We start from the raw sequence: 15,129 nt of genomic DNA on the forward strand, positions 1-15,129 counted from the left end.
AGTGATGCATTTAATGTTGCTGATTTAACTCCTTTTTCTGCAGGTTATGATCTTGATTTGAGGACAAATCCTTTTCAAGAGGAGGGGAATGATATGATTCCACCCGAGCCCGCTCAACCGATAACCCGCTGGGGTGCTGACTCGACACGGATGAAGACTAGGCCAATCACAAGAGCTCAAATTAAGAGATTTAAGGAAAACCTGGAATTATTTATACAGGGGGTAATAAATCTCAACAGAGCTTGTCCATACTTGAAGATACAAAGGCTATTCTAAGCATCCAAGTGGTGGAAGCCGATAAGGACCCGGGTGACGGTTTTGGTACATTTTTGGAGTCCGAGAAGTATGAAATGGTTCCAATGCTTTATGGGTTCAATACATATGCCTAAGAGGTCATGGAATCAAGTTAAAGCAGCCTCAAATGCAATCAAAAAGGGCTTGTACGGACAGGTTCAACAATTTGGCCGAATTTGCTGTATTGCTTGCTGGCTTTATTGTATTTTATTGTATTAGCCTTTTCTTATTTTTCCAAGCATGGGCAACGTGTGGGCCTTCATATTCAGTTTATTTGGCATCCTACAAAGCATCTAGAAGCTGATTTGGAGCTCAATTTGGTCAAAGATTAGTCAAAGTCAACTTAGTCAAAAAGCTAGTATTATAGTTTCCTAATTTGATTCTACTTTTTGTTTTAGGAAATTACCATTACTTTTTAGTTTTTATTTATTTATTTTCTGGAAAAATAAGTTTAAGAAAGTTATTATTTTATTATTTTCATTGTAAATTAATTAATTCCTAATTCAAAATAAAAGAATTAATTAATCCAAATTAGATTAGGAAAGGAGTGAGAATTTCGGCCACCATAGAACTCTTTATTGTGTGGCCTGTTTTACCTAGGGTATTTAGGGTTTACTTTGTTTCTTTCAAAGCCTATTTAAAGGCTTATTTTTCAATATGAATACAACTTTGATTTGATTAAGAAAATACTTATGAGAATAATTATCTCTTTGTTCTTTGAGAACACCTAAAACACCATTAGAGAATTGTTTGTTTTAATTTGACTTATCAATAGGTTTTCCATCCCCTATTGTGGCGTCTACACTATACCAAGGTTTCTAACCACAGGTTGATTAGGGGTTGAGGTCCATTCCATTAGAACTTGAACTTAATTGAGATCCGGGCTAATATAATACGGGTTTAGGAGTAGGTCATCCTAGGTTCGTATCAGATTTCACTTAAAGATTTATTGGATAAACAATGAATGCTATTATTGTGGACAACTTTGCCATTTTAAGATGGAGTGTCATCTTTTAACGCTCGATAATGTAGGAGCTTTTGGATCTAGTATATCTCATTAGCCAGAAAATAGCACCAAAAAAATGGAGTTTTTAGCTAGATTGGACAGTTGTTATATCTACCAGCACTAAACCACAGTTTACCCATTATTTAGACATCGTTTGAATTACCTTAACTTATAAGAAACATTTATCTGTAGTTAATCACGTAAGGTTGAGGATGATGAAACAAAGGGTAGATATATGAGGCTTATCTATAAATATCTTTCCTCATAAGGTCTTTTTCAATGAGATAGTTATCTAAATGTCAATAAACCCTTTCTCCTTTAGGCTTTCTATAGTGTCCCTAAAACTCACTTCCAATGAAGTGAAGTTAACAACCAAACTTTTTGCTTTTTCCTTTGATACTTGGTGTTTTGGCAGCAAGGGCTTCTCATCTTCACACCTAATGTCATAAGCAAACACAAAATCTCACTTAAATCACACATTGAGGAAGCAAAACTCAAACCATCAACTAACTATGTTTGTGTGTGTGCAAAACGCGCCATAGAAATCAAGGAATTATTATTATTATTATTATTATTTTATTTAACGCTTACAAATGAAAACTTACTCTTCAGGAAGGCTTAAAGCAGGGTAAAGTTCTTTCAAAATCTTCAAGGCCTCATAAATGTGCACAACATGCCCTACTAAACAATATCTTCCACTAGCAGAAGGAACTTCCAATGCCTGAATATGTGTGAATGCAACATCTCGAATATCAACAATTCTACAAACAGGAAAGGGAAATGCTTTAGCTCCCCCTGCAACCAAAAGGACAAACAAATTCACCTATTTTAATCCGAAATAGTTTCTAAATAATAATGATAATAACAATAATAATAATAATAAAACTAGGACGGAAAATGAGCTTCTTGTTGGCGTTATATCTAAAATGGGAAGTTTGCATCATGTTTATCAGGTCTTTTAATCTTACAACTTAACAGAAAATCATTTTTGAATGCGGTGGAAAGAAACATTTAAAATGCACCAGCCAATTTGGTTTTATTATCTTTCAAATCTGCATTAAATATTCCAAAATAAAATTAAAAAAAAAAAAAGGAGGAAGAAGAAAGAAATATAGTTGCTGAACCATACCCTTAATAAGATTGATAAACATCTCTGACGAGAGATTAAGAGTTGGCTGTAAAAGAGGACCAATCACAACCCCTGGATGTATGGTCACCAAGTCAATGCCATTTTCTTTTGCAAATTTCCAAGCAGCCTCTTCAGCTAAAGTCTTTGAAAGTATATACCAAAGCTAGAAAGAAAAATACATGAAAATTAACATGTTGGGAAGTTTTTGTATATTGTCTCTCAAATCTCAAACAGCACATACTAACAAGAATAAAACTGTTCAACATATGTTACAACATATACCACAATGTGTGATATTGATGAAAAGAAAAACTGAACCTTTTTTTTTTTTTTTTTTTTGGTTGATTTAATGTTGTTGTATATATAAAAGCATCTAACTATTTGCAAATTGAAAAACAAATTATACCTAAGCAAAATTTTCAAGAAAAACACCGAATGAAAATTTGCCAACCCAATAAATGATTATGGCAGGGGGTTTATCTCATTTTCTTGTAATATCATCGTGATAATTAGGATGGTGGAAAAGCTTTTGAGCTAAGATATTACATTTGAAACAATAATTAGAACCTTAAACACATAGTAATTATACAAACCTTATTTTCCTCACAATATACAGGATCTGAAAACCATGTCTCATCTGCTATCTCATCGGAATTCAGAGGTTTTCCGTTGTTCAAAATTGAAGCTATGGAAGATGTTATAACCACTCTCTTTACAGAAGGAACTTTTACACATGATCTGAGAACATTTAGCGTTCCCTTCACTGCAGGTTCAATTAATTCTGCCTGAAATGCAAGGAAAAGAAAAGATCCATTCGAGTTTTTGAAAGAAAATTTGCATGATTATAAAGCCACTGAAAGAATTTTAATTTTGAACTAGCTAGGAAATACAAAACACTGTCTGTCCCTCTCTAAATATAAAATTTACAGAACACTTATCTGTCTTTATATATATAAAATTTTGCTATAACGGTGGACAACTACCATTCAATTGCATGCAATTTCAGTAATATAATCCTTAAATTACATGTAATTGGATATTAGACACACACCATAAACTGGGGACATCCCATCCCCATTGTAGTAGAACTTTACAAAGTTGATTACAATTGAAAAATCAACGAATTATAATTAATTTAACAAGAAAACCGGTAAGAAAGTTGGCCATTTCAAATTGGAATAATCCATATGTATCGAAGAATTCAAGAAGGTATTAATAGTTGAGCTATTAACAACCTGTGGATCGTTGGCTGAAAGAGTTGTAGGGGATGCAGTATGAAAAACACCTTCACATCCCTCAACTAAAGCATCAAAAGCTCCTTCTTCCAATAAATCTGCTCTCAACAAATGAAGTCTTTCCTTAGCTCCCTCAAGTGAGAGCAAGTGTTCTGTTTTCCTTGGATCATCTGTGACATAATTCATGAAAATAACTAACTCAGATTCAGAGTAGTCCTTCACTGACATATGTGGGTTTTTATTTTTATTTTTATTTTAAAATTAATAAGATAACATGTAACAGAAGAAGACGAACATTACCTAAATTCAGTGATTTTGAGAATTTTAGCTACATTTTTTTCTCCTTTTAAGTGAAACAACAATCAAAAACCAGAATTTTGGAAGTGAAAATCATTTACAGAAAGGGGTGTTTATTGAATTACATAAAAGAAAAATAAATAAATAAATAACCTGGGTCACGAACAGAGGCTTTGACACGGAAACCACGTTCTAGTAAAAGCTTCACCAGCCATGATGCTATGTAACCAGAAGCTCCTGTTACACACACTACCTTTTCTTCCCCACTCATAATTTCTTTCTTTTCTCGATCTGCTCTGGATTTTTGTTGAAAGCTTGTGCTTTCCACTTAAAAGCTAGCATTTATTATGAGGAAAAAAAGTCACTTTACAACGATACCCCCACAACATCCTTCAAGCTTCAACTACAGCTCTCCAAATAGGGACCACACAAGCAGAGAAGCAGGGACAAATAATTACGCGACAAGCTAAATTTTAAATTATAAAACTTGATCTGAAAAAAATAAAATAAAATGATTATAAAATATTTAATAGGAGAATTAATATAATGTTTTCACTTTTAGTTTTTAAATTGTAATAAAAATTAAATTTAAAATTAAATTTATTAATTATTAAATTTTTATTATTTTAAAAATAAAAATAGTACAGTTTGATTGAACTAAAATTAAAATAATTGAGGCCAATTCAACAAATCTTATATTTCAAATAGATCCTCTGATTACTCTCTATCTTAAGATTCTTTGTTGAGTAATTTTTTATATGTTGATAAATTTTAATGTTATAAAATATATGTCTCAGTTAATATTAAAGTAGAAAGAATAAATCTCAATTAAAAATGATATGTAACTTAGAAATTTTTTCTTTTAATTAGGTGGTTAAACTCTCTGTTCCACATTTTCCGTTTTTGTTGTGTATTATAGTTTTACCTGATATTTAAAGTATTTTGACTTTTGTTAAAATATCTTTTACACAAATTTTGAAAGTTAAAATGCTTGTGTGTGTATATATAGCTCACAGGGTATAATATCCATAAAGTAAACTATATATTTTACCATTAATACAAAAAATAAATAATAAACATATAAATAATGAACGGTTAATGTAAGTGCAATAAAAAAAATATATCGATAAAGAAAAAGTTCTATCCATATTTTTTGGAAAAAAGGTTGTTAATTCAGGTGTCAGTTTGGTAACGTTGTTGTTTCATAGTTTTTGCTTTTTTATTTTTTTTATGTAATTATATATAAATTGCTTAGTTCAAGAATTAGTTAATTATAGTTATAATCTGCTAGGTATATTAAAAATCTCTAAATTTAAAAAAAAAAAAAAAAACCACAATTTTCAATTCGATGTTTATGTTTTTGTTTATAACTTAAATTTAAAATTGTTCATCAAAAAATAAAATAAAATAAAATAATTCTCGGGTAATGACCTAAGTGAATCCCAGAAAATAAAAATTAAAACCAACCTATGGAGATCTTTTGTTCCTTTTCTTGAATTAATCTCATACTAAAATGCAACTATTATTTTTCAGTTATTTTATTTTATTAATTTACTAATGTTTTTTAAATAAAATTTCGATATTTATTATCAATGATGATTATCATCAATAGAGTGTATTTAAAATGATAAATTTTACTTGTATGCAAAATTATGTGATAATATTTAATGAGATACTATTTGTGACTATTAGTAGCCATCACTCATAGAGCTTATATGTCGTTTCACAATTTAAATGTCTGCCCAAAATGATTCATTTTGCTATATTAGGATTTTAGACTAAAACATTAATACATAATTGAATGCAGTTAATTAAATGGTTTCATAGCTGATAATTACTATTATTAATGCTCATATTTAATATTAAACACCTAATGTAACATAATGAACATTTTTAGAACAAATTAAATATATTGCAAATGACATATGAGTCCTAATGGTGCTCTATCACCATTAAAGATAAATAATATTTTTCTTTTAAATGAGAGAGTATCGTATCAATGGAAAACATGAATGAAGCTAAAAAAAAAATATATATATATATATATATATATAAAAGAAAATCAAGATCGGAGAGCTACTAATATTTGCTAAGTTTCAACCAAATGAGTTTTTTAAAAATTTAACAAAAATAATTATCTATTTCATTGTTTATTATTTATGATCAAATATATATGCTATACACTTATTTGTGTTTCAATAAATGCATGGATCGTGCAATAATAAAGTAATAAAAAGATCGGATATTGTTCTCACAATTATTGGTTTTGATTTTTAAATTAATTACCAAATTTATGACTATCTGTTTTTATCTGAGCACAATATTTAAATTAAGACAGGAAATTGTAAAATTCAACCCAATTAAATCTAACTAAAGCAATTAGAAAGAGGTCCAAAGTTAACAAGCCCACAAACTACGATTTATTGATGGAACAACTATGATTAAAGATTTAGCATCTTGGCTTTCTCTCTGACTCTTTTATATTCTAGCTAATTGGGTGGTTACTAATTAATTCCTAACCAAAGGGGTCTTAAATTCATCTAACTGACTTTCCAAGTTCAAGTTAGAATCTAGAGGTTTCTAGTTAAATAGAAATTCCTTCCTAATATGTCAGGACCCGTCCAGAATTCCTTCCCCGGAACCCTAGATAGCCCTGATCCCAGGGAAACCCTACCGAACCCTCCAACGGAAAATCCGGCAGAGCCTCCCCTAAGGGATTTACTTACCACAAATTACCTACACTGAAAACACACTTCTGTAATTGTCCCCTTATTCCTCCCACAGTTCTACAAAGTATAGAATACAGCAAGAGTGAAAGAAATATTACAACTGCAATAAAAGAAGAACAGGGTACTTCACGAACTAAAACAGCGAGGAAGGTCAAGTCCGCTCCGATTAAACACCGACAACCTGGTACCTAGAGGAACGGAATTTAAGAGTGTGAGATGCTAATCATCTCAGTGAGTGACCCTATCTACTATACAATATAATACCACGGTAATAAAGTAGATAAATAGTAATTATTTGGAAATAATAATTTCTCTCAAAACCCTCGCAATTCTCTCAGTTGGAAAAGTTCCCCTTTTAAAACCTTTTCACAAAACCCTTGTTCGTAATTCCCAAAAACCAAGACATCAATTAATTCACTAAATATCAAATAGAATATAATAAGTCACGCATCCGACAATTTTAATTTGAAGAAAATTAATTTATTGAATAATTAAGTAAAGAGAAAATTAAACCAATTTAAAAACCCCAATCAAATAAATACCAGAACAGTAATAATTATATTTTTAATACCCATACAGTTTCAAAATATTTTATTTTTAAAACACAGTTCTGAAATCATTTGATGCACCCACTATATACCAGTGGCGCCAACAGTACCCAGCGTCCCGAGGTACCGCCAGACAGGAGGTTATAGAAAGAAACCGGCATACGGTCGCGTGGCGTCCCACTGCGCCGTTGCTAACCTGGTGTCCCGGCCATGGGGGGTGGCCTACCCTCATCCGATGGCAACCACAGGACAACCTCATAATATCAACCGCGCGCTACTCACACCCACCTGCGTGCTAATCACATCACCTGCGCGCTAATCACAACCGTGTGCACACTAACCATATCACAAATAAACAGAACACCAGTACGTGCACGGTGCATCCAAAAATCATAAAATCCACATATTTAAATTATATAACAAATTTCACATTTTTCATAAACATAGCGGGCATAGTCCATCCGCTTGAACCGGGAAATTCTCCGTAATTTCTTTATAATCAATACCATAAATTCCATGATTTTCAAATCCACCAACTCCCAAATCCATCAATTCAAATATCCACATTTTCCTAATAGCATAAATAATTCTCGAAATATAATAATCAAATCTCATAATATTCCATGGGCATATTTTATAAAAATTGAAATCACCAACATAAACAAATATTTTCCTTGAAATATTTGAAAATCAAATCGTGCCCGATTTAATATTAAAACCACAAGAATTTCAAAATTCGCAAAACCATAAAATAATTTCACATGGCATAAATTGGTGAAATGCACATTTCTAAAATCCGATAAATTCACAAATAATTTCACAATAAATTAAATAAATATTTGGCACATAAAAATTAAATTCCAAATATTTAAATCACACATAATATATTTACCAATTAAATTCCCAAAATTAATTTGAAGGTGGGTCACTCACCTGGAGCACGCAATTAACCCATGATCCACCACGGGATCAATTCTACGACTCACCGGTGCTCCTAGAACAAAATTCACAGATAGTCAAATAAATTAATATTTTAATCAGGTAAATAATACCCGGTACCCGTGGAGTCAAACACAAACTTTAACCAAAATGGTCGAATAATATACCGAATCGAAGCTCGTGGAACGAAGATCACCAATCCGGTCTCCATCGACCCCAATTCCGCCGGAGGTGGCCGGAATTTGGTCGAGAAGCTTCGGCCGGTTTTCAATCCCTCGTATCTCGCACACCGCTTTGAATTTTTGAGATTGGAGGCCATTTTTGAACTCAGATGACCCAAAATAGGGAGAGAGGAGGCTTAATTGGGACTGGGCTGGCCGGAAAACACAAGAAAAGAGGAGAGAGAAATTCCGACGGCCGGCGGCTTCTCCAGCCCGATCGGTGCGCGTCCGGCGGCGGCTGGCCGTGAAAATTGGCAGCCGAGCTCGCCTCCTCCTTCTGCACGTCACTGGCCAGCGCGTGTACTGTATGGGTGGCCGGAATTTGAAAAAATACGGTGAGAGAGAGGGACAGTCGAGAGAGAAAGAAAAGCTGTGTGTGTGTGTGTGTTTTCATGCTCGGGGAAGAAGAAGGGAAAAAAGGAAAAAAGAAAAGAAAAAGAAAAAAGAAAGAAATGGTGTTTTCCCACGTGGGGAAAAAGAAAAAGAAAAAGAAAAAGAAAAAGAAAAAGAAAAAGAAAAGAAAATAAAATAAAATATATAAAAATAATTAAATAATAATATTATTATTTAAAATAATAATAAAAATAATTTGATTTTTACACATGGTTGACATGTGGCATTTCACCATGGTGACACATGGTTACCTTCATTAAGTCACACGTGGCACATCGTTACACGTTTTAAAAATAATATTAAAATAATACAGTATTTGAAAAACTTTACCGGTCCATAACTTTCAAACCACATGTCCAAATCGGACGTGCTGCTAGTCTACGGACTCGTATCAACGAGTACTTCACAACCATGCATGAGTCAACGCTCAACCTTGCATGAATAAAAAGTCAACCCCGACACCCCTTGGACAGTTTGGACCTCAACTTGTTTTGCTCAAAACTATCAAACCGTAGCTCCGTTTTCAACGTGCTACCAGTCTACGAACTCGTGCCAACGTGTACTTCGTAACGGTACCTCAGTCAACCTAGAATTCCAACCGGGTCAAAAAGTCAACTTTTGACCCCTTGGTCAACGGTCAACAGTCAACCTCGGTCAACGTGCAAAAATTCCGATATGGTTCGGGACGGGGTGTTACAACCTTCCCCCCTTACAAAAATTTCGTTCTCGAAATTTCTTACGTCACTGAAATGCATACGAACAGATCTTAAAATCCATAGTATAAAATAAAATATGCACACTCGTAATGGAGGTACGTACGACACCTTCTACATACTACGTGATCCATGATTCCAACTGTCGCCGACACTCTGCTACCAATACAAACCAGGGTGGTTGCCTATATTGGCCGTCCAATCCCCTGGACTCGTAGGCAACATGATTATAGGCTAGCTCTACATGGACCACATTGGTTCGCCGCCTCCGTATGGTGCAGTATAATATCAAACGATATAACATACAAATACATGTACGAACACAAACCAAAAATACTTGAATAAAACACCTTTAATTTCAAATACCACTTTGAAAAGCATTTAATTTTGATAATCGATCGGAAAAATATTTTGACACCCTCGAAAATTAGAGCTATTCAAACTCGGGCACCGAATTTACTTCGAGACAAACGGAAAAAACGCTTTAAGACGAGTAACACGAGAGAATAGACACGGATGGGATGCACAACAATGCACAGTGTCCCGAGGTACCGCCAAACAGAAGGTTATAGAAAGAAACCGGCATACGGTCGCGTGGCGTCCCACTGCGCCGCTGCTAATCTGGTGTCCCGGCCATGGGGGGTGGCCTACCCACATCCGATGGCAACCACAGGACAACCTCATAATATCAACCGCGCGCTACTTCACACCCACCTGCACGCCAATCACATCACCTGCGCGCTAATCACAACCGTGTGCACACTAACCATATCACAAATAAACAGAACACCAGTACGTGCACGGTGCATCCAAAAATCATAAAATCCACATATTTAAATTATATAACAAATTTCACATTTTTCATAAACATAGCGGGCATAGTCCATCCGCTTGAACCGGGAAATTCTCCGTAATTTCTTTATAATCAATACCATAAATTCCATGATTTTCAAATCCACCAACTCCCAAATCCATCAATTCAAATATCCACATTTTCCCAATAGCATAAATAATTCTCGAAATATATTAATCAAATCTCATAATATTCCATGGGCATATTTTATAAAAATTGAAATCACCAACATAAACAAATATTTTCCTTGAAATATTTGAAAATCAAATCGTGCCCGATTTAATATTAAAACCACAAGAATTTCAAAATTCGCAAAACCATAAAATAATTTCACATGGCATAAATTGGTGAAATGCACATTTCTAAAATCCGATAAATTCACAAATAATTTCACAATAAATTAAATAAATATTTGGCACATAAAAATTAAATTCCAAATATTTAAATCACACATAATATATTTACCAATTAAATTCCCAAAATTAATTTGAAAGTGGGTCACTCACCTGGAGCACGCAATTAACCCCTGATCCACCACGGGATCAATTCTACGACTCACCGGTGCTCCTAGAACAAAATTCACAGACAGTCAAATAAATTAATATTTTAATCAGGTAAATAATACCCGGTACCCGGGGAGTCAAACACAAACTTTAACCAAAATGGTCGAATAATATACCAAATCGAAGCTCGTGGAACGAGGATCACCAATCCGGTCTCCATCGACCCCAATTCCGCCGGAGGTGGCCGGAATTTGGTCTGGAAGCTTCAGCCGGTTATCAATCCCTCGTATCTCGCACACCGCTTCGAATTTTTGAGATTGGAGGCCATTTTTGAACTCAGAGGACCCAAAATAGGGGGAGAGAAGGCTTAATTGGGACTGGGCTAGCCGGAAAACACAAGAAAAGAGGAGAGAGAAATTCCGACGGCCGACGGCTTCTCCAGCCCGATCGGCGCGCGTCCGACGACGGCTGGCCGTGAAAATTGGCGGCCGAGCTCGCCTCCTCCTTCCGCACGTCACTGGCCAGCGCGTGTACTGTATGGGTGGCCGGAATTTGAAAAAATACGGTGAGAGAGAGGGACGGTCGAGAGAGAAAGAAAAGCTGTGTGTGTGTGTGTGTGTTTTCATGCTCGGGGAAGAAGAAGGGAAAAAAGGAAAAAAGAAAAGAAAAAGAAAAAAGAAAGAAATGGTGTTTTCCCACGTGGGGAAAAAGAAAATGAAAAAGAAAAAGAAAAAGAAAAATAAAATAAAATAAAATAAAATATATAAAAATAATTAAATAATAATATTATTATTTAAAATAATAATAAAAATAATTTGAGTTTTACACATGGTTGACATGTGGCATTTCACCATGGTGACACATGGTTACCTTCATTAAGTCACACGTGGCACATCGTTACGCGTTTTAAAAATAATATTAAAATAATACAGTATTTGAAAAACTTTATCGGTCCATAACTTTCAAACCACATGTCCAAATCGGACGTGCCGCTAGTCTACGGACTCGTATCGACGAGTACTTCACAACCATGCATGAGTCAATGCTCAACCTTGCATGAATAAAAAGTCAACCCCGGCACCCCTTGGACAGTTTGGACCTCAACTTGTTTTGCTCAAAACTTTCAAACCGTAGCTCCGTTTTCAACGTGCTACCAGTCTACGAACTCGTGCCAACGTGTACTTCGTAACGGTACCTCAGTCAACCTAGAATTCCAACCGGGTCAAAAAGTCAACTTTTGACCCCTTGGTCAACGGTCAATAGTCAACCTCGGTCAACGTGCAAAAATTCCGACATGGTTCGGGACGGGGTGTTACAGTACGCTTTTTATGTTAGATTTTTGTTCTTGAAAAAATCCAAAAATATTTTAGTTGTTTGTTTTTAGTAAATTTTTTGTGCTTAATTGTTGAAATTTGAAATATTTCAATCATCTTGTTAGAATTTTACATTAGATTTTTAATAATTTATTTTTGATTCCAAAAAAATTTTAAAAATCCATAAAAAATTGAAATTTTTTTGAAAAATTCGAAAAATATTGTACTTTATTTATGTTAGATTTTTATTTTTGAAAAAATCCAAAAATATTTTAGTTGTTTGTTTTTGGTAGTTTTTGGTTTTGGTATATAAAATAATTGGCCAATGATGAATAAATTAATGATCAAATGCATATTCTTATGGTAATGGATTTGTGATTTGTTTGTTTGATTATCGGGAGATACACTTGAATATTGTTGTTCTCGATAAATTTGAGCATTTAATGATTATTGGCATGATATAGCTTGTATTTTGATGAAAATTTGCATGGTTATGGTACATTATTGGATTATAACTTACACAATTCCAAATCGAGACAAAATCCTAATTTTATGTTGAGCTTAGGAAATGATTTAGGCCTTCCTTGTTGAGTTTGAGCCTTTTGAAGGTAGCCTTATCATTTTATATCCCTTGTACCCCTTTTGAGCCTTTAGGATGCATGTAGAGATGCACATATAGCCCTTTTGTTGATAAACCTCATTTACAAATACTTATGAACCTTATTAATATTCTTTATCCCAGATGAAATTTAGCTTGGAGTATGGATCAAGTGAGGTGAATGAGTAATCTAAGTTTGGGGGAGGAAAAATGGAGATTGGACTTTAGTGCGTTCTCTATAAGGAGCTTGAGTGTAGCTAAAAAAGTAAGCGGTCCATTTTGGAAAACAAAGTGGAGAGTGATGACAAGGAGAGTGTATTTGAGTTCAAAATGCTTTAAAAAAAAAAAACAAAAAGTCCCACATTTAAAGTTTGTAAACTCAAGGAAAGCAATTAAATTGTAATGTAGCTATTTTCCTTTATTTAAAAAAAAAAAAAAGAGAAAAAAAAAGTAAACAACAAAAAGATTAAAAAAACAAAAAAAAAAAAAAGGCAATAAAGTGAGGGATTAGCTTTCTTTAAGTTTCTAGAAATAGCTTCCTTGAGTTGTAGGATTTGTAATTTCATTACACTTGGAACTTTTATATTAAGAAAATGAACTCAAATATTTGGAGAAAACTTCATTAGTGAGAAATATAGATTTTATTCTTCAATAAAGGAGTGTAAGTTGATCATGATTAATGAAGAACATGTGAGTGAGAGTTGAAGTAAGAAAATGGGAAATTAAGCGTAAAAAGAATGTAAAGTTTTAATTCATGATTTTTGGTACTAAAAATCCTTCTTGAATATATTTATCCTTATTATTTTTCTTTCTATAAACTCCCACCTCATAGCCTTTTCATTACAAGCTTTTAAAGGCTTTTTAATCCTAAGGTTGACAATAATACTAGATTAGTTGAGAGTTTAAGATTGTGTCTTGCATATGAAGCTAAGCTAAATTTTTAATGCCATAGCTGTGTAACTTGATTCCTTTCTTGTTATTGAACCTTGAGAACAATGATATATGGTGAAAAATAAGGTAGTCAGATGATATTTTACTTTAAAGTTCTCATATGTGGTTGCATTTAATTATTCTTTAGGCCATTAAATTATAATATCTACCTTAATTTGTATTTTATATTTAGAAATTAATCTTTAGTTTTGTCTTTTACATATTTCGTTTTGAGAGTGCATTTTCATATGAATAAATGTGTTGTTTCTATTTGAGGACAAGCATTTGATCAAGTTTGGGGGAGTTTAATAAGTGAGATTTTTCTCACTTATTTAACCCTTAATGATTTATTAATGGCTTAAAAACTCAAGCTTCATTTTATTTCTAATGCTTTTTGTTGAAAATTTTAAAAGGAAGCTTTAGATTGGAGTTACTGGCATCTTATTGAGGAAAAAAAATGTCTGGAGTAAATTTTGGCTAGCATGGGAATGCTCCATGCTAAAATGGCATATACCTTTTGCTCCACGCCAAAATGGAGTGAACCACAGTCCATGCCATGCTCCATGCTAAAAGGCCCCACTCCACCCCATGCTTCACTCCACGTCACCCTCCACGATAAGCTACATGTCCAAAATGGAGTGAACATTAGTCCACGCCACCTTTCATACCATGATCTATGCTGCAAGCTTTAATCCATGCTAAGATGGGCATGTTCAACCCCTTCACACCTCGGTTCACACCATCAACTAAAAACATGCAAAAAGAAAGAGCTTCCTCACAGAGAGAGTGGCGTTGAGTCACTCCAAAAGGTCATACACCCTTTGATCTCCATGCATCAAGATCTTTCAAAAAATTTTATTTCATGAGCATAAAAAATTTGATGATCAGGTGTCAAATAGAGAAGAGCTTTTAATCAATGTATTTTTCACTTTGAGGCTAGGGTTTAAGGAAGGAAAGAGCTAACTTTTGAAGGGAGGGAGAAAAGGAGGCACAAACATCAAGGAAGATTTTAGAGAGAGAAAGCTTGGATTGAAGGAGATTAAAGCTTTTCAAGTCATTGAAGCATCAAGATCTTTCACCTAAATTAGTTTTTCTCTTCCATCTCTTATTATCTAGCTTTCTGTTGTGTTTATTGAATTACTCATTGAATATTATGTCTTCTTTTATGGATTTTTGTTTGATTTTTGTTATGATATTTACTATGAACATGTGCAGCTAAATTTATATATAGAATTTTGATGGAACTTCTACTTGGATAATATTTAATTAATGTGTTGATTTTATTTTCCTTTTTATCCAATTTTCTTGTGTGAATCTTATATTTATTATTCAATATACTCTTGCATTTGGGAATTTACTTGGATATTGGGTAGATTTCCTATTTTAAACTTGGAAGTGTTTAATTTGGTGAACTAGTTACTAGATTGA

The 15,129-nt window shown here is 33.5% G+C and overlaps 1 protein-coding gene across 2 annotated transcripts; it reads right to left on the reverse strand.

Moving 5' to 3' along the window:
* Positions 1–1,513: 1,513 nt before the first annotated feature.
* LOC107422202 (phenylacetaldehyde reductase) lies at positions 1,514–4,335 on the reverse strand. 2 transcript variants are annotated; one of them, XM_016031624.4, is made up of 6 exons: positions 4,115–4,334; positions 3,665–3,834; positions 3,023–3,214; positions 2,430–2,592; positions 1,906–2,095; positions 1,514–1,737 (listed from the first exon to the last, which is right to left on the reverse strand). In XM_016031624.4, the coding sequence occupies exons 1-6, from the start codon at positions 4,230–4,232 to the stop codon at positions 1,593–1,595; spliced, it is 978 nt and encodes a 325-aa protein (XP_015887110.2). In that variant the 5' UTR covers positions 4,233–4,334; the 3' UTR covers positions 1,514–1,592. The 2 variants fall into 2 exon arrangements, with proteins under 2 accessions (XP_015887110.2, XP_048334322.1); XM_048478365.2 differs by lacking the exon at positions 3,023–3,214 and having other exon boundaries at positions 4,115–4,335.
* Between the last annotated feature and the right edge of the window lie 10,794 nt (positions 4,336–15,129).

Source organism: Ziziphus jujuba, chromosome 3, assembly GCF_031755915.1.
Source record: "Ziziphus jujuba cultivar Dongzao chromosome 3, ASM3175591v1".
Taxonomy (NCBI): domain Eukaryota; kingdom Viridiplantae; phylum Streptophyta; class Magnoliopsida; order Rosales; family Rhamnaceae; genus Ziziphus; species Ziziphus jujuba.

Excerpts from the sequence above, each read along its gene's own strand:
- LOC107422202 (XM_016031624.4), bottom strand. The coding sequence starts at position 4,232 with ATGAGTGGGGAAGAAAAGGTAGTGTGTGTAACAGGAGCTTCTGGTTAC. Across the intron at positions 3,835-4,114 it reads AGCCTCTGTTCGTGACCCAG|ATGATCCAAGGAAAACAGAA; the intron begins GTTATTTATTTA and ends ATTATGTCACAG. Across the intron at positions 1,738-1,905 it reads GCTTTAAGCCTTCCTGAAGA|GTGTGAAGATGAGAAGCCCT; the intron begins GTAAGTTTTCAT and ends TTATGACATTAG.